Source organism: Labeo rohita, unplaced genomic scaffold, assembly GCF_022985175.1.
Source record: "Labeo rohita strain BAU-BD-2019 unplaced genomic scaffold, IGBB_LRoh.1.0 scaffold_84, whole genome shotgun sequence".
In the NCBI taxonomy this organism is placed as follows: domain Eukaryota; kingdom Metazoa; phylum Chordata; class Actinopteri; order Cypriniformes; family Cyprinidae; genus Labeo; species Labeo rohita.
The window spans coordinates 102,520-122,500 of record NW_026129788.1 but is presented as its reverse complement, the minus strand read 5'-3'; the positions used below and the strand labels follow the sequence as shown (position 1 = coordinate 122,500).

Sequence of the window (19,981 nt, the reverse complement as noted above, 5' to 3'; positions counted from 1 at the left end):
TTCACGGCGCTCAAGCTGTTTATTGTTGCACTGAATGATTTTAAAGACCAACACACACACACACACACACACGGCGCAGATGGACTCCAGAAACACTCCTGAACTTTGGTCTTAAATACTACATTATAAATACGGAACAGAACAAACGATTGGTCACGCGATGGACTTTATACAGCTGTATTTATATCAGTGATTGTTTACTGTCTCTGTTTATTTGTTTGTTTCATTTATTACTTGATCATGTATCTTTCACAAATGAACAAAACTACAGTCGTGCAGATGTTTGGAGAGTCTCAGCGATTCTTCTGTGAGCGATCTGAAGCGGAGCAGACGGCGGGTCACGTGACCGTGTTCTGTTCTGAAGAATCTTTCTGATCGCTCGACATCTCAAGAGTCTTCAGACGGCAGACGAGTGTGTGGATTCGTTCAGGGACAGGGAGACACTCTTTGATTCTGGTAAACGAATCTCTCCAGAAGCGGCTCGACACTACGGACGCGTCACTGATCTCAGATCAGCTCTTCCGGCGTCTGCTCAGAGTCTCTCATTCATCTGCTGATCGGACGCCTTTAGTGTCCCATCATGCCTCTTTTCGGTGGCGTCATCAATCTTCCACTAATAATCTGCATTAATTGCTCTCCATGCGTTTGTTCTCACTAATAACCGAGCGCTCGTGTTTCTCCGGGGGGAAACGTGGGATTGAGCGCCGTGACTCGTTAGAATCATTAGTGTTTTTATAAATGTGTTTATCGCTGCAGTTCGTTTTTTTTAATGTCATGTTTTGTATTTTAAAGCTCAGAGGACGTTGGGAAATGAAGGATCTTCTTTTAACGGGGAATGTCTGGCCACACGTGTCTTTCTGTGACTGTGTTCGTTCATTATGTACATTAAAAAACATTGTTTTTCTTTTGCATGTGAAGATGTTTTTTTGTATGAACGCATCGATAGTTCTTGCTGTTGTATATCAATGTTTTTACAGTGCTTGCGGATGCACAATAAAAAAAAAATTAAATCTTAAAATGTCTTAATCTCTTTAAACACTCAAACAGAGTGTCGAAGTCAACACATTTCTGTAAAGCTGAGTTCACACGACTTTTGCTGCTCTACTGTTTGTTTGGCAGCATGTTGCTCATTTTAATTCTTTAAATCAGTGTGAATGATTCTTTACAGTCCTGAAGCTGATTACACTGCAGGAGTGTGTGATGCTGGTCAAAAAAAACATTTGATAATCAGAGTCGGCTTGAAATGAAAAATCTAATATCTGAAAGCATATAATTATTGTCTTCATGCCAAAGTGAAACTACAAAGGTGGCACAGAAGTGCTTCTGATGTGGTGTTTCAGTGTCTTTCCACAGATTGTTTAATGCAGCTCAGAGGCACAAATGCATTTCCACAGTGATTACAACTGTGTGCTCAGGTGGATCAGAGCCGGCATAGTTAAGTCTGTCTTTTATGCTGCGTTGCATCCAGTGTTCGAGTTGTGTCAAAGCTCCTGGGGGGTCCCCCCTAATGATTCATATTTTTTGTCTTGTCCTTGTTATCACTGAAAAAAAACAACAATTCTAAGATAAAAGCTTATTTTATGTTGATCAGCGAATTAGGTGTACCAAACTAAGCAAAGAAGAATTAAATATCTAGCCAAGGAAATTAATATTTTCAAATAAGTTTAAAGTGATTTTTACCTTTTTTCAACTTTTATAAAGCCATTCTTTTTTTTTCTGAAAGTGTGCATTATTTTTTGCTTCGAATTCGTATATTTAATTAATAAAGTCACTTAGAGTAATATGACATTTTAGGCTGTTATCACACAAATAAAATCATTATCAACAAAATTCATCTTTGCAATATAGAGGAAACAAACGCTGCATCTGAATTGGCATTTGGATGTATTTACCTGTTTAATGCAGGACGTGAATGCATTTAACCTGCAGTTGAAAAATGTTTTAATATTTTAATCCTAAAACGTTAAATGCTGATTTTTTTAAAAATGAAAAGGTAGTTTAAATGTGGAATTACAGCCGCCGGTAGGTGTCAGTAAGTCAACGGAACGAAACAGGAACAAACATGTTGTTTAGAGACGCAAAACAGTGCAGTGGCTGTGTTTGGAATGATTTTTGTTGGCGAAATAGAACAAAAATAGGCAATATGGTGTCTAAAACGTACGTCTCTTAATATTAACTTATAGTTTATTGAACTCGTATGAAATCAATATTTGTAAACATTTGTGATTTCTGAAACAAAGGCACTCTTCATGTGATATTGATTAACTATATGAAATAATTTAAATATATATTTTCTGCCTCTATATCCTGAATTTTGGGAAAACGCATATTATTAGACTGAATCACGCAGTGAGAGGACGCACTCTAAATGAGCACAGTCAGTCTAGTGTTTAAGCACTCATAACTCCTCTATAATCAATGAAGCTGTTCATACACTGTATGATAATTACATGGGCGTCGGAACCATTGAATGCGGGTGCGACAGGACCCACCCACTTTTGAAGACCAATGATATCGGACCCACCCACTTTGACCGTCTCTGATTCGGCGAATCGCACTTTTTAGAGCGCCATCAGTCGAATCCATCCCACATGACGAATGCGCTAATAGATGAAGCTCTGTGCTCGCGCGTATGAACAGGCAGCATCAGGGCGGACGGAGCGGGAGCGGGCGCGGGCGCGTCAGGCGCAATCATCAAACATATTTCAAAGGAAGCGACGCCACGGTCCTGACCGCATCGCTGTCTACACTGGGTGTGTTTGGGGAATATTCGCGCCTGCTGCGCTCCTGTAACACAGCATCTGATCCTATCTGCTGCTCAGATACACCTAACCCTACCCGACACTTTATTCACACTTTTCGATTATTTCCTTCATTTTTATTCTTACTGAAAACAAATGCCTTTCCAAAGTTAAATGAGATGTGAAAAAAGCAAAAGACCGATCTCGGCAACAGGCGGACGCGCACTCGGGTCGCTTTGCGTCAAAAACTATTCGCTTTACCGCTTACGCCGCTAAAATCGTGTTCAAATAGTCGTCTTTTGTAGTGTTGTCACGTTACTGGATAGAAGCAATATACATCACCAAAGGCACCAGACTACAGAAAAAGGCATATACTCCCACCCACATTTATTTAGCTTCCGACGCCCATGGATAAATAAATCTCGTACTTACATAGCTCGTACATCTGCACTTTGTTGCTTATGAGGGAATTCGCGGGTTTCAGCGATGACTGTTCTGAGCGCCTCTGATTGGCCACTGCATTCTAAACTCAACAGACTCGTGTGTGATTGGCTGTAATGCGCAACGCTGTAAAAACGCGTAAAAATAAAATATAATTTCACGTGAGCCGGTCTAAATTTAATACAGCAATCGAATCTTTTCATTTCATTTTCAGTAGTTTTATGTTTGAAGTATTATATTTTTATTGGAAAAACCAGGGGACCCCCCAAGCATATTTTTTGGGTGTTATGGGGGTCCCGTAATGCTTATGGGAGGTCCGGGACCCCCCCAGCCATCTTTACCCTGAATTTTGAGCCGGCGCAGAGCAGCCTTAACTTAGACAGGGAAAGATGTGTTTTGTTTTTCTTAAACCACAATTTTACATTCAGTATGTCACAATACATACGCTTGTTTTTTTCAGCTGAACAACCACCAGTGCAGTATGCATCTAACAAACTGTATCCCACAATGCAATGTTCTTATTAAAAATGTCCTTATATCTCACAATTCAGACTTTTCATTTCGGAATTGCTTGCATACTGTTCTGGAGCAGTGGGCAGTATACAGTATACAGTGCGCAGTACACTAGTGCTCAGTGGAGCATCTCTCTGTTTCCATGGAAACTCCTCCGCAGCGATGCCTTCATTAGCGTCACGTGACTGTGGCATTGGCATTAATGCGGATAAAACACTGCTGTATCATACACGACGCGCGTGTGATCGCAGTGTGTGTAGTATGCTGTAGTATGCTGAATGGTGTCATCTTCAGCGAGCACACGCCCTCCGCTCCCGCGCGCGCCCCCCGCGTCCCGTGCGCGTTCACGCCGCAGACCCACAAACCCACATCAGAATGTGAGCGAGAGCTGGATGTGTGTCAAGGACACGAGCGAATAACAACACGGGATTCGTGCCGGAATAAAGGCGGATTCGGGTTCGGGTGTTCCGCGGGTTCGGGTTCGGGTTCGGGTTCCGGTCGGAGCGGCTCGTGCGCGATTCGGGCCCGATTCGGATTCCGCTATTGAGCGTTTGTCTCATCTGTGGATTTAAACACGGACACGCGAACCGTCGCGGATCCGATCCGGATCTGATGTTTATGAATGAGAGCCTGAGATCAGACCGACGGATGATGATCCGAACATGGATGTGATGTGAAATCATTTTCAGCATCGCCTCCATTTTGAATCTGATTTAATATCGTGATTTTGTTCGTGATGATGGATTTATTTCCCGTGTCCTGATTTATTCCTCTCAGTCCCTGGTTTGCGGTTACGGTGGTTTATATTTGAGCTGGATTGTCGATCACTGAAGCCGGATTATTTCACGTATTGATCCGTCGCTTCGTGTTTCTCAGTGCAATCAAAGAAAGGCTCGAAGTGATTTGCAGCGGATTCGGTTCGGACATGGAGGAGTCGGATCAGTGAATATGAGCCCCTCATGACAGAGGGGTGATTCATCTGCCCTGAACACCGATGATGATGATGATGATGAAGATGAAGATGCAGATGAGTCTGAGCTGATGAAGATGATGATGCTGGAGACACAGGTATCTCTCACAGACACAGGAACCCCAGCACCACAGTCCTGTTCGTGTCTGTTATATGTGTTCTTATGTTTCCTTGTATGTGATCAGTGTCTGATCAACCTGTTCATACTGAGAACAAATGACACTAAACAGAATCAGTGAATCGCTGTCAGTGCGCACAGCTTTGTTAATTCGGCTTCATTTGAGTCATTTGATTCATTTACTCGTCTCGGTGTACGCAGCCATGATGGTCGACTTGTTTTGAATCATTGGATTATTTTTTGTGTTTCTGTGTAAGTATTGTCATTGAGTATTGTCGGGAAACGGGAAAATGCTCATCATGTTGCTCCTGGTGTGTGTTTGCTGTATTATAGGGTCAGTTCATCCAAAAAACAAAACTCTATCGTTATTCACTCATCTTCAAGTTGTTCCAAACCTGTATGAGTTTCTTTACTCTGTTGAACACAAAATAAGATATTCTGAAGAATGTATGTTTTTACAAATTATTATAATTTATATAATTTATAAATTATGTTTTTCCGTACTGTAGAAGTCAGTGGCTGTCAAGAACAATATTCTTTTGTGTTCATCAGAAGAATAAAACTTGACAGTGAGTAAATGACGACGGGATTTTCACTTTATCACAGGTGGAGATCAGACTGCGTGTGTTTGTGACTGTTTATTTGTTTGTGGGAATCTGGACAATCATGGATCCACATCATGAGCCTCATTCATGAAAACTTCATAGAAATATGAGGCTGAACGCTCCTCCAGATTCACAGACGCTTCAGTAACCGCAGATCTGATTAAAACATTGATGTGTTTATGAATTACAATCGTTAATAAATAGGGAATCTGAAGTGTGTTAAAAAGGAAAACACAATATGCAGCTTCAGTCATTTTTATTGATCAGTAAAATGTTTCACATTTAACTAATCGGCTAACTTGTTAATTTTGTAAATGAGGTTAATACAAGCGTTTACGAAACCATTAATTCTTCTTGTATTTCTTGAATGAGGCTCCGTGTGTGTGTCACCATCTCCAGCCGATGTGTGTGTGTGTGTTTCTCTGGACAGATTCATTATGAATGTGTGAATGTGTGAACATTCTTTATCTAAAAAAGCCCCTCCGTGGAAGAAGAGCCACCGCTGTTCTTGTGTTCTCCAGAGAAGCGCTGATGTGCTCCTGTCGTCTGTTTGGGGTTTGGAATCACTGTATCTGTGTCAGTCGCACTGAAATCTGACACAGGAAGTGTGTGACTCCTCTGGGACCGTGTGTGTGTGTGTGATCACAGCTGTGCACTACATGTGTGTGTGTGTGTGTTAATACTCACCAAAATGAAATGCATCTCATCTGTAAGATTGTTCAATGTTAGTGTCAGGAGCTGAAATGTGTGTCAGTGATGATCTTTAGTTGCACATGTGTCTGTCCTGTAGAGAACACACACACACACACACGCACGAGAGAAACTCAGGTGAAGTTTGTAAATGTGAAACGCTCTGTCAGATCTGGACCGGCGGCTCGGGGTTTGCGTCTCTGTGTTCTCCGGTTTCGGGCCCGTCAGTCTCCGTTCACCACCGTCACCACAACCCACACTTGGTCTGTGGCCAGAACAGCTGCTGCTGTCTACACTCTCAGTAGAGTCTGATACAGTTAAACCTGTTCAGTACTAGTTAACTGACCCGTTGAACACCCACACGATGGAAATGAGTGAGAGAATCAGCAGGTTTAGTCTGGATTGACCCGGTCTGTCCTCTCATGAACTGAATCCTCTCTTCAGAGCGACACGTGGATCTGTGGTGTTGTGTTTTGATTTATGATTGCGTGTGTGTTTAGAGCAGCAGGTGGCGCTGTCACACACAGATCCTCTTATTTAGAAAGTTCTTCATGATCATCTTCGCAGGGTTAAAGAACGTTCTCGTGCTCCTCTGGTGGATGTGAAATAATCTAAAACCTCAGTTCACAGAAATAGTTCATCTTCTAACCATAAAGGTGCATCACATTTTTGTGGGTTAAAAGGTTTATTATCAGTATTGAAGTGACGTATATCAGTTTCAAGCCATAAATATTTAGATCAGCTTTCAACAGAAGAAAACTAACAGTCTGTGTCCATATGAAGCACCTGCTGCAGTATTTCAGTCACTAAACACACGGGACTTTCTGCAGCGCTTACTGCGAAAACACTTAACGCATTACGAGAGTGATTTTAAAAGATCAAACTCTGCGTACGCCTTACTGAGGATGCAGACTATAAACAGGTAATCAGATGAGCACAGAACACAACACACTAAAGGCCCTGATATACTGCAAACGAAATCCAAGAACAAACTGATGTGACGCCATTTCGATCAAAATCCAGCCAAAATGAAGTTCGTTTTGGGAGTTTGAAACAGCTTGCCAAAGCAAAATTTCCAGAAAAGATCGTTCCACCTGCAAAACACTTCTGTACTACCATCGGTGCGCGGCGATTGCTGCAGTGTTTTCTTTAGAATGTTTTCTTCAGTGTCTGTGATAGAAAAACATTGTTTTGTCCTCTAGGATGATGTTTTTGGGGGTTTTTTTTGGTGACTTTAATGGACAGGACAGTAGAGAGATGACAGGAAAGTACTGGGCGGAGAGCGGATCTGCAAAGGACCTCGAGACGGGATTCAAACTCGGGCCGCCAGCACAGTTGTGCTGTATGTCGTGCGCTAACCACAAGGCTGTTGACACTAGGATGATGTTTTTAAATGAATGTGATGTCACATGAAAACTGAAAAGAAATGCCTGAATTTATCTTACTGAACACTGATAATTGTGATCATAGTTTCACTACAGAAACCCTAAATGATGACAGTAATGTTTTTTTTTTTTATGTGAATAGTCTCTCTAAAGCAGGTCTGAGTCTGTGTTTATTACACGCACACACACACACACACACACCTGCTTTAAAGGATCATTCACCTAAAAACCATCATTCAATCGTCATTTACTCTCCTTCATGACTGTGTTCACGTCTGACTGTCGACTGGATGTGTCGCTCTGCACCGGTGAGGATGTTTTTGACGGTGCTGTATGCAGTCATGAGTTCATCCCGCCAGTGTGAAATCACAGCTGTTCTAATGCATTCTGGGTGATACAGCTGTGTGTGTGTGTGTGTGTATGTGTGTGTTTTGGCTCAGGTCAAAGGTCGTGTCATGTCTGTGTCCTGTGAGCTGCAGTGAAGTGTGTGTACAGTGTGTGAGAGATTCAAGGTAACACATCATCACTTCCTGTCACATGACCAATTACATCCTAAATTAATGACGTGACTTTGATCATAATTCATTTCATTATTGTTGTTTCAGTTTATCTGGCTCAGTTACTCCTGAACATACGATTCCAGAAGGATCACATGCATCAGACACACCTGATAGAATATAATCAGATCATCTTTATTGATGTTTGTTGAATTGTAGTGAGTGTGTGATGCTCTTATATTTTTCCCATCCACTGTCCCTGACATCACGTGAGTGTGTGTGTGTGTGTGTGTGTGTGTGTGTGTGTGTGTGTGTGTGTGTGGTTACTGGCAGTGACATCGTCTCTGGACTCCGTTTGCTCTTTTAATTCACAGCAGATGTGTGACGACTGAAGTTTCGTGAAACACATGAGCGCGTTTTGAGAGAGTTTGTACACTACATATTTTAGGTTTTCACGTATCATAAAGTAAAAGTGTATTTCTGTAGCTGGTGTGTTTATTTTCTCAGATGAGCGAATCTCTGCAGACGGTTCTGTGTTTGTGTAATGGCGCGGTTCCTCCAGCAGGCGGCGCTCCGCGGCTCATCGAACAGCCACCGCCGCTTTAAGAGCAGCTCTGTCTTATTTTGGAGGCATTTATGTAATTCAAGTATAAATCAAACATTATAATCACACAAATCCGTGCAAATACAGAATAACACTGTTGTTTATTATTCTTATTCCTATTGTCATAAAGATCCTTATGAGTTAATCATTATTATCTGAAAATCAACAGGAACAGTGGCGTCTCTTTCTGGATAATAATTACACTGAATAATGTCGCTTTAATTGAAGATACACACTGTTTGTGTGTTTTTTTCTGTTCAGTGAGTCGCTGAGCTCCGCCCACTCTCACACTGGTCAGGTTGATTGACATTCCACTCTGTTCTGTTTCTGTGGTTCTGATCTAAAAATGACATCATGATCCCGAGCGAAGAAAGAGGCGGAGCCCGAACTCACACACACACACGCACGCGCACACGCACGCACGCACACACACTCTCTCTCTCCTCCGGTCGGTCAGGGATGGTCGCGGCGGTGTGCTGCTGCAGTTCGGTCGGATTTCCCGGTACCGATGGTGTTTGTGTCGGGATGTGAGCTCGGCTTCGGTTCCGTCATGTTTGATGCCAGTGTTTGGCGGATCCGGAGCATCCGGGACTCTGTGAGACTCGAGATCAGCGACGAACCGAGTCCTGCGGTGCTGAACCGATTCACACATCTGGATCCGGACACTCCTTACCTGGAGGTAGAAACAATAATCAGTACAGATATTACTCATCTCTCAACAGAGACACTAGAAACAGCATCAGTGATAACTAGAATAGAGTGTATAATAGAAACATGCATTTTAAATGTAACTCGTCTGGACAAATGCTAAATAAAAACATCTATGAATATTGCCATGTAATACACACTGTTCAGTTTTGTGCTGTGATCAGTTATTGCAAACCTATAACTCTTCTTTACTGTGACACATTTAAAGAGTTTAATTGATCACAGTTCATGATGAACAACAAATGTCATGTTTACGTCACCATACAGTAGAGATATTTGAAATGCATCATGACTTTTAAAGGTGTAACCGTGATTATGTAAATGTAGGAATGGTTGCAATCATTTATTTATAACACAAATAATGCACTGCACATCAGCATTATTAACAGCTTTACCGTGAATTATACACTCAGACATGAGGTGTTACTGTAAATATGATGACGAGGAGTTGAGTTGATTTAGGATTTGATCTGGTTTTACAGAAGACAAATGTTTGACACATCTTTCTTCTCTTTTAATCTCTTTTCTGATGTCTGTATGTCAGTGGAATCATTAATGTCATCTGTGTTGTATTGTTTTCTGTGTGTGTGTGACTGTGAGTGTCTGTAGGTTTTGTACGGCGTGGGTCGGATCGATACTCAAACGAAACATTCTTGAGTTTGAGATCCGTCACTATCGATTATCACTAGTGAACATTGACAGCACTGATAGACGCACATGTTTAGTGAACTGGACAGTGTTAGTCTGGTTAGCTGAAGCTCATGAACGCTGGACAAGTCAAGTTCTGTCAGCAGTTTGAGTGATTTTGACCGTGTTGTGAAAACGGCTCTAATCCGCATCCCAGACTCGTGAGGAGTGTTGTGGGTCGGTTCTGCTCTGATGATCTGGTTCATCTGAAATCCGTCTCAAACCATCGAAACAGTGACGCAGCAGATACATTACTCTGTGCAAAGCATTCTGGGTAATGTTTGAGCTTTATTTGTCTTGTTGCAGACAAGAAACCCGAATCCGGTTTGTTCCCCGAAGAAGCGTTTCTAGATCATATTTAAAGAGGTCAGAGGAGGAATATGAGATCCGTGTGTGTTTGGGTCTGATGCTTCCTGAGACTGATGAGTTGACTAGTTGCCGAAGAACTGATTAGTGTGGAGTTTTGCGGTGGTTTGTAGAGATGAAAACACACAGAGATGGTGATTGTGTAACTTGTTTTCTGTGAGTCTTTGTGTTTCAGTTATTGATCCGTGTGAATCACTGAAGCTTCCTGAAACACGACACACCTCACATCTCTCTGTCTCTGTCTGTCTCTCATGCAGCAGATGCTTTTATCCGGAGTGTCTTTCTGTCTCTAATAGGTTCAGTTCTCCTAAAGTAACCCGAGGTTAAACGAGTCGCAGCTGTAGATGGTCCGGCGTTAGAGACGAGCGGCTCGGGTTTATTGATCCGAACAGTAACAGCTCTTATGAATCAGAGACGCTGTTAGTGACGGATGGAGTCAAAATCTATTTTGGACCTGAAAACAAACCGGCAGCTGCTTACGGATACCACAACGCTTTAATGGGTGATAGAAGCCCTAAACCGGTTTAGATGTGTGTTTACACCGCTGTTGTTTTTGTTCATATTTTGAGTTCGATTTTATTTTCTGCTTTCACGGTCATTTCAAGTTTAGTCATTCTGTGAAACCGACACGCGTGTGTGCAGAATGCGAGTCAGGAGATCGGCGAGGAGGTGGAGGACGGCGCCGTGTTCAGCATCACGCTGAGGAAGGTTCAGATGTACCAGTCGTCCAGTAAGAGTCAGCGCTGGTTGGGCGTGGATTCGGACTCGGGCCTCAGTCTGTACGAGACCTGTAAGCTGCGCACCATTAAAGCGGGAACGCTGGAGCGGCTGGTGGAGTACATGGTCACGGCCTTCAGAGGAAACGACTCCACCTACGTCACCATCTTCCTGTGCACCTACAGGACCTTCGCCACCACCAAACAAGTGCTGGACCTGCTGCTCAACAGGTGACACACACACATGATGTTGTATTTGTATAAGCATCACCCTGGTCTTTGTCGATGAGGACGTCTCCAGATGTCTTCATATGAGCGCGTGTGTTTTCACAGATACGCCAAACTGCAGCCGGGCGCCGAAGCGCGCAGAATGACCCCCGATGAGCGAACGGAGCTCAGGAAGTACGTGCCCTCATGACTCGAACACACCGCCGAGATGAACCGTTTACGTGTCGCTTATTTCAAAAACACACTGCGACTGGTACGAATGAGTTTTGCTTGTTTTCTGTCGCGTCTCGTGTGCAGCACCGTCTCCTCTATCCTGGGCGCCTGGTTGGATCAGTACTCTGAAGACTTCTGGAAGCCTCCGGACTACAGCTGCCTGAGACGCCTCATCCACTACCTGCAGCTCAACTTCCCGGGGTCGGATCTGGAGCGACGGGCCTGTAACCTGCTGAGCCAGTTCCACCGCAGACTCCAGCAGGAATCGGACCAGGACGGTTCGTCCGTCGGCTCCACCCGATGCCGATCTTCCACTTAGGAGAAAAAAGCTGTTTACGATCATTAACAAATTTAACTCCGTTCATCAGCATTAATGAAAGCAGCTGAAATAGTCAAATTCAAATGATGAGTTTAATCATTTCCAAATGTAATTAATAATTAATAATAATATAAGGCTGCTGTGGAAAGGCATGAAAAACTCTTTTTTTTGATGGTAAAAGGAGAAAATATAACTTCCAAAGCAACATAAATTTCATTCAAGTCATACATTTGATCAGTTCTTGGTTTCCCTGGCAGTTTAGCATTGCGAGCGCTGTTATCTATTTTTAAGCTATTGTTAATACTCGTAATTATTGATTACTTCTGGCTCCAATGAAGCTTTTGATCGTCTGCTGACGCGTGCAGCATATAACGGTAGTAAAGCGTTCATCAGACGGGCGTGACGTGTGTTTGTGTCTGCAGTGCTGGATCAGGGCTGCTGTGCGTTCGCTCTGCTGGAGGAGAACGGATTCGAAGAAGATCGACCTGATTTCCTGAGCTTTGACCCCACTGTGGTGGCCGAGCAGTTCACGCTGATGGACGCAGTGAGCAAAACACACACACACACACACGCATGCACACATGAAAGCACACTTTAGTTGATCCTCAGGTCTGTTGTGTATGTAGAGAGAACTAGAAAAGCTGAGTGTCTCATTGTCAGAGAGAGACTAAGTGAAGTGAACTGAAGGCCGGTGTCGTGCTGTGGTTTGTGTCGTGCAGGAGCTGTTCAAGCGGGTGGTGCCGTATCACTGTCTGGGAAGCATCTGGTCTCAGAGAGATAAGAAAGGAAAGGAACATCTGGCGCCGACCATCAGAGCCACGGTCAGCCAGTTCAACCGCGTCACCAACTGCGTCATTTCCACCTGCCTCAGCGACCGGACGCTCAAGCCCGCCCAGAGGGCCCGGATCCTGGAGCACTGGATCCAAGTGGCCAGAGTCAGTCTGATCACAGCACACACACACACACACACACACACACACACACATCCGTCGCCTGTTCACTGTTCACTTTAAGACCCGTTTCTCTGCTCAGGAATGTCGGATCTTGAAGAACTTCTCGTCTCTTCGTGCGATTCTGTCGGCGCTGCAGTGTAACCCGGTCCACCGGCTCAAGAAAACGTGGGACGAAGTGTCACGAGAAAACATTCGCATCTTCCAGGAGCTGTCAGAGATATTCTCTGATGAGAACAACCACTCGCTGAGCCGAGAACTGCTGATAAAGGTACAGCACGTGAGTGTGTGTGTGTGTGTGTGTGTGTGTGTGAGATGTTCATTGCTTGTATCTTTTTGGCAGGAGGGAACGTCCAAATTTGCCACTCTGGAGATCAACCCTAAGCGAGCGCAGAAGCGACAGCAGCCGCAGAGAGATCTGGTGAGATGTTCAGACACGGAGCGCAGCTGAACGCTGATCTCAGATCATGTAGTACAGAGTCATTGAGCTTCATGCTGACGCTGCATCATTACTACAGGAACCACAAACACTCCAGCAGGAGATCAGATCTGTCCGTCTGTCGCCTGATGTTGTGTTTTGTACCGCTGAACTCACAGCGCGATCGTGTTTGTTTCAGACTGTGATGCAGGGGACGATTCCGTACCTGGGAACTTTCCTGACGGATCTGGTCATGATGGACACGGCCATGAAAGACTATCTGGACGTGAGTTTCTCTTTCTGTCTCTCTTATTAGTTTAACGCACACGCTCTTCACGGCACGAGGATGGGAGACTTTCCTCCATTACATCCTCTGTTTATAATTTCAAGACCGAATCTTTGTACTTCCTGCTGTACTGAAATCATACCGAACTGTTGACCTTAAATTCCTGGTACGTACAAAACACGGAGGATTTAAGTATATCCGTGCCGCGCTCCTGTTCTGCTTCCACAGACGGGCGTTTATTCTGTCTTATTTTGTGATTGGTAAAGGGTGTGTGACAGACTCCGACTAAAGACCACATCAGTTCAGATCAGCTCATGAGACGCTAGCAGTTACTACTGAGTATGTAATAACTGACTCTTTCTCCACATCTCAGGGAGGCCTGATCAACTTCGAGAAGAGAAGGAAGGTACGTCTGAACTGAAGATGTCTGAGCTGACGATGATTCTGACACGCTGGTCTCGTGTCGATGCCGTGTTGATCTGTCTGTCTGTCTCCCTCTGTAGGAGTTTGAGGTCATCGCTCAGATTAAGTTGTTACAGCTGGCGTGCAACAATTATAATTTCCAGCGCGTGGCGGGGTTCAGCGCGTGGCTCTCCAGTGTGGAGAAGCTCTCGGAGGCCGAGAGGTGAGACATCAGCATCGCTTTAGATGTGCAGAAATAAAGACACACACACACACACACACACACACACACACACACACTCCTGAATTCTGTTCTCGGTTTCCTGCAGCTACAGTCAGTCGTGTGAGATCGAGCCGCTCTCTGAATCGGCCTCCAACACGCTGAGAGCCAAGAAGAGCTCAGGAATCATGAAGAGATGGAGCGAGTGAGTGTGACCATCACATCCACACGTCATGAATTATGCTGAATGATCAGACACCTTGTTCAGGCCAAAATGTAAGGTGGCATCACATGCATCTTCAATGGAGATGGTAGTCCCAGAATGTACTGGAACAAGCTCATCGAAAAATAAGAGTTGTCGGAAGATTTCCTTCCGTACCGATAACCGCCAGTGCCGATGATGTTGTCGTTTATTGCGTCTCTCTGTCTCTCAGTCGTCAGCCGGTGGGTTCGGGTGAAGCCGGTTGCAGCAGTTCTGGCAGTTCTCATTCAAAGTCTTTCGATCAGCTGCGTTTCCCGCCGTGTCTGAGCGGCTCGGTGGGCGACGGCTGCGACTCTCTCAGCGTGACGTCGGCGGGGTCCAGCAGCTCTGACGTGGAGGAGGTCAACATTAGCTTCATCTCTGATTCACCAGACGCTCTGGAGAGGAAGGTGAGCAGATCGTCCGGCTGACGCTCCGTTAGTATCATCTTGTTTATCCGACAGCGTCTCTCCAGAGGACGGGGCTTGTATTCTTCAGTCGCTCACGGTTGTTTCCACATCTAAATGCCAGCTGTCTGTAGCACATCACATTTGTACCATAAGCACCAATGCAACCAAGACAACAGCAAAATGCATTGATCTAAAAGGAAGGTTTTTTTTTTAACTTTGAGGGCTATTTTTGACTTTGATGAAATGGGATGTCAAGTCAAGTCACCATTATTTTTATAGCGCTTTTAACAATACACAATTATGACAAAGCAGCTGTACAGTATTAAATGGGAAATAGTGCATCAATAATGCAGAAGGGCAACAGTAAACACTCAATTTTCAGTTAAAGGCAGTTCATCATTGGATTCAATGATGTCATCATCCAGCTCAATTCAGTTCAAATAGTATACGATATCGTTTGAAGAGAAAGCGTCCCCAACTAAGCAAGCCAGAGGCGACAGCGGCAAGGAACCAAAACTCCATCGGTGACAGAATGGCTGTCTAGGTGACGAGGTCTTCACTGGGGATCCGTCTCTGGGTCTCATCTAGTCGACGTGGTCTCCATCAAGTCGTCCCAGAAAAAGCATTTGCGATTTTACTGTTGGCTGTAAACAGGACCAGTGATATCAATGGGCGTTTTCACACCTGGCCAGTGTTTGTTTTGGAGCCTACTGTATTTTCTCCCATAGTTTGGTTTGTTTAGGCATTTATGAACACAGCCACCATGCTGGATCTGCACCAAAACAGTCTGTCCTCGATCTGAACGAGGTTGGAACAAACTCTGGACTGGTTTGTTGTGGGAACGCAATTTGTCAAGACGAAACAGCGAACCAAGCTGCATCATAATTCATAACGACAAATGTGTTATGTGAAATGCAGCAGTGTCAATCGCAGTAGAAATCAAAACCATGTATTCATAGGGCTGGACGCTATGGCCAGAATTTATATGATGATATATTTCTTAATTTTGAAAAGCCTCAAAAAACTGCCAAAAAAGTAAGTAAGCTCAGAGTTGCTGCAAAAAAAAAAAAAAAAAAAAACAGAACAAAAATATGACTGTAGACGAGCTTATTATTGACGATTTATTCTCTGCCAGCAGGAGGCGCTTTTGGAGCAGCAGAAACAGCTGTTTCCTGGGTAACAGCTGTAAAACAAAGCAGCGCTCCACTCATGAGCGCTACTTTATCAGATACATTGAAAATGACATCAAACTTTTCTGAAGGCAGTTGGTTCCCTTCAGAGATACATTCATATAAAACACCCGCGCCGTTTTGATTTTTAAATGTGCTCATGTTTATTCAGCAAAGTCAAACGACACAAATACATCAGTGCGTGGGAAACACTGGTAATGTATATCGAAATATCAGAAATGTGTTTAAAAATCATATCAACGTTATTGAAAAAATAGTGGATTGTTGTCCAGCCCTACATCTTCATCCTTGTGGTGTCTCATTGCTTTTATGCAAAACAGGTGAATTACAAGAATGCATCATTTTGGTACACTTCAGAATGATGCTTTGTGAAAGCTAACCAAACAGTTTACATCCCTGTTCTGGAAAAAAGCAATTGATCGGTCTGAAAACGCCCTCTGGTCTGTTATGGTCTCTCTCTGGAGCTCTGCTGTGTCTGATAGTGACTGTAGCTTTACTTCCTTCCTGTAGACCTCCACGCCCTTCGTAAAACATTCCAATTCTACCTTAGGGAAGTGCGGCCCTACGGGAGACCTGATACCCACGGTACTCTCTCTCTCTCTCTCTCTCTCACCTCATTTCGTCTCTTCGCCCGTCCATGTCTGGAAAACACTAATTTCTCTCATCCATTCTGGAGCTCATCATCACTGGCGTTCATTGTGTCAGCGTTTCTGCTGTGTGTCTTCGTGTTTGTGTGTGTGTTAGTCATGGTTAGCTGGTTGCAGATCACTGTTTGGGTTCTAGTCATCTTTCTTGAGTTTGTCAGGAATCCCGACTAAAAAAGCGAACTCCTAAACTGACAGAGCCAAATGATCTTAAACAGTTTCAAAAGTACAGAACGGCTCAATTATATGTTGTTAAGGCATGTTCCAGTGTATCCGCACAATCTCCGCATTGAGAAGTGTTACCAGCAATGTACAGCAAGCGAAGTAATGCACTGTATTTCACATCAGCTATCACTGTATTCATAGTGGTTATTTAGCTAACTTGTAGTCGCAGTCGGGACTCCTGGCATTCGTGTGTGTGAACGCGTGATGGTTTACTCTCAGTGAGACTGTGGATTTTTATCTGCTCTGGAATCATCAGTTCTTTTCTCACTGCTAAAATCTGAACTCACAGAGAACTCAAACTGCAAACGTCCTCAGTCTGTCTCTGTCTTTCTGTCCTCCAGTTCTGGGAGTCCACGTCTCTCTCGTCTCTGGACGCGTCGGGTCTCGGCTCAGGTTCTGGCTCCAGTAGTGCCTCCTCGTCTTCGGTGTCGTCCACACCGGTCACCGCGTCCCGCTCGCACAAACGCTCCGTCTCCGGCGTGTCCAGTTACTCGTCTCTCTCTCTGCCGCTTTACAACCAGCAGGTGGACGACTGCTGCATCATCAGAGTCAGCCTGGACGTGGACAATGGAAACATGTACAAGAGCATACTGGTGAGAAGAGTGAGAAATAATGGAGACACCGATCATCTAGATCAGTGGTTCTCCTCTGGTTTCAGGATTTTACTCATGGATTCCCAACACCAAAACGGTTTATCAAAGAAAAGTAAACGAATGTAGTTTAATTAGCATGAGATCCAGTGGTACAAAAAGTTTGTGAACCCTGTCAAACCAGCAGATAAATGTCTCCACAGCACACATAGATCAGGATATCAGGTTATGTGTGTGTTTGTTTCAGGTCACCAGTCAGGATAAGACTCCTGCGGTCGTGAGGAAAGCCATGGTCAAACACAACCTGGACCGCGAGCGAGCCGAGGATTACGAACTGGTGCAGAAAATCAGTGAGGAAAAGGGTCAGTGCTTATAAAATACCTGCGAATATGGTAGAAAACAGCTGAAAATATCTACAGAAATACCTCTGCTTATATTCCTGCCGACCAGCTCAGCTTTGTCAGATTTCTGGTTGAAAGTGACCTTGTTTTTCCTGTTACTTTACTTCCACACAGAGCTGAAGATTCCCGACAACGCCAATGTTTTTTACGCCATGAACTCCGCAGCCAACTATGACTTTGTCTTGAAGAAGAGAGGTTTCCCGCGAGCAGGCCGAACCAAGCACGTGGCCAGCTCCACGCTGCCTCGAATGAAGCAGAAAGGTCTTAAAATCGCCAAGGGAATCTTCTGAATTCCCAAACTCTTGTTGTGTCAGTACAGCAGGAGCTGGATTTTGTTGTGAATCGGCAGAACTGTTTGCCTCCGCCTGGACTTTGCAAAGGCGTCTTCAGGGGATCGGCAGGACCGCGGCGAAACTCTCTCCCTGAGAGGCGATCTGTATGTTTACAGTCATTCCCGGATCTCCGTACCCGCTCTCGGCGTCAGCGTTCGTCTCTAACGTCAGGTGCGGGTCGCAGGACTGATCCCCAATCGGACGGAGATCTGCTGTGCCATGAACTACGGTACCAGAATGCCACTGTCCTCTTTCACATGACGGTGCGGCCATCTGGCTGATCACACGACAGGAAGAGAGCGCACGCGTTCGCCAGAACGTCACACGCTTCACTGTTTCTGCTCTTTACTACCACGGTGGTGCTCAGGCCGATTAAACGTCTCTCTCTTCTTCTGTTTCATGTTTTAATTTCTCACACGTTCAGAGACGCCGAATGACTCTGTCGTTGGTTTTGTTGATAAAAGTAAGATGTCGTAATTTGAAAGCAAATCATTTTCTTGCCACTACAAGTGCTCATTTTGGAGGACTCCGTCCGTTTCTGACATGATTTTCTGTGAGTCTTTTTCTAGTATAACAGCGCAGTCGCTCACTGTGACGCTCGACTTCAGTATCTCAGAGATCACGCGTGCTCCGGCGTCTTCGGTCCTATCAGCAGTCGCTACTCGTTCACGTGAAGCGGCTCAAAACATCTCATTGTCGTATCGCCAGTTTCTGTTTGCGGTTGCTTCGTTCTGCACATTGATGCGTGAAACCCCTTTGTGAAATGCGACAGTAGCGTTTGAGATTAAAATGAGATGCTACAGGGTTTCAGGATTTAAGGTTTTTGAGTGTTGTCAGACATTGGCTGTAGTCGTGACGAACCTGCGCTGAGACTGGAAGAAGAGAGAAACAACATTAGAAATGCAACTGCACATAACATGAGAAATGAACATGTGATGAGAGTTTGTTTTGTTGTACCTGTAGTTCAGTGGTGGTTCATGACCGAACGCACAGACTTCACAAAGCTGGGTGACACGGACCTGCCATATTTCCCGACCCCAGATCCTTTGTACGTGACCGTATGAGTGTGTGTGTGCGCATGTGCTTGCTACACGTTTTAATGTCTGTGTACGTGTGTTCATGTCTTGTGTTTTAAGACAACAGATCCAAAAGGGCCAAAGATCTCTGCGCTTTTTTTCAGAAGCGTCTCAGTCCGGTGAGGTCAGCACTGCCTGTTCAGGAAAATCAACCATTTCCCAAGATCTCTCAGATCAGAGTGAAATACCACAGATATCTGGTGCCATTTGTCTTTTTCACTGTCAAAAAATGTTTAAGAAAAAAGAGAGATTTTATTATAACAACTCACACGCTCTGGTTTTGTATGTTCTTTTTTGTAATTTTTGTACAATATGAATTGTCCTTTGTACTTTTGCCTTTCTTTTGGTTCGTGTGCGTGCGTGCGTGTATGTGTATTTATTGATTTGTAAATACTTTTTGTAGCATTGTACATTTAGTTTCTTTTCCCATGTAATTATGAATTAATATGTAAATATGAATATATCTATGCGAAGTTTATACCACTGCAAATAAGGGATTGTGTTTCTTTTCAGCTCTGTTGACTTTGGGTTTTCTGTTCGTCTCGTCTTTTTTCATGGTTTAAATTTGATATTATTTTTTCCTTATGATGCACTGTTTCTAATATTGGTGAAAACAACTAATAAACACATGCAGTGCGATTCGTTTACGGCGCTCCTTTGTTTTGCTCCGCGTGCTGAAGATCATTCACAGTCTGAAGAAGAGAAACACTGCAGTGCTGCACTAATGCGACCAGCAGGTGGCGCTATGATGGCAGTTTTGAGCTCTGCAGGCGCAGAAACGCTCCACAAGCTCAA

The 19,981-nt window shown here is 44.2% G+C and overlaps 2 protein-coding genes across 6 annotated transcripts in view; both read left to right on the top strand.

The window, feature by feature from the left end:
- The window catches only part of tbc1d13 (TBC1 domain family, member 13), a 7,587-nt gene extending 6,569 nt beyond the window's left edge, over positions 1–1,018 (top strand). The window contains exon 13 of one of the 2 annotated variants that reach the window (XR_007827264.1): positions 272–1,018. The gene's annotated coding sequence lies outside the window, so the exon portion shown is untranslated. The other variant, XM_051104931.1, reaches the window with a different exon arrangement.
- A 2,998-nt stretch (positions 1,019–4,016) lies between these two features.
- On the top strand, positions 4,017–19,825 carry LOC127162120 (ral guanine nucleotide dissociation stimulator). Of its 4 annotated transcripts, none has more exons than XM_051104921.1 (17): positions 4,018–4,763; positions 10,968–11,272; positions 11,375–11,443; positions 11,567–11,760; positions 12,224–12,345; positions 12,521–12,736; positions 12,834–13,022; positions 13,095–13,172; positions 13,369–13,455; positions 13,829–13,861; positions 13,959–14,080; positions 14,187–14,282; positions 14,512–14,728; positions 16,429–16,503; positions 17,129–17,380; positions 17,625–17,739; positions 17,893–19,825. In XM_051104921.1, exons 1-17 carry the CDS (start codon positions 4,737–4,739, stop codon positions 18,066–18,068), a joined length of 2,373 nt encoding a protein of 790 aa, XP_050960878.1. In that variant the 5' UTR covers positions 4,018–4,736; the 3' UTR covers positions 18,069–19,825. The 4 variants fall into 4 exon arrangements, with proteins under 4 accessions (XP_050960879.1, XP_050960878.1, XP_050960877.1 ...); XM_051104919.1 differs by lacking the exon at positions 4,018–4,763 and adding an exon at positions 8,285–9,243; XM_051104922.1 differs by lacking the exon at positions 16,429–16,503 and having other exon boundaries at positions 4,017–4,763.
- Positions 19,826–19,981: the final 156 nt, after the last annotated feature.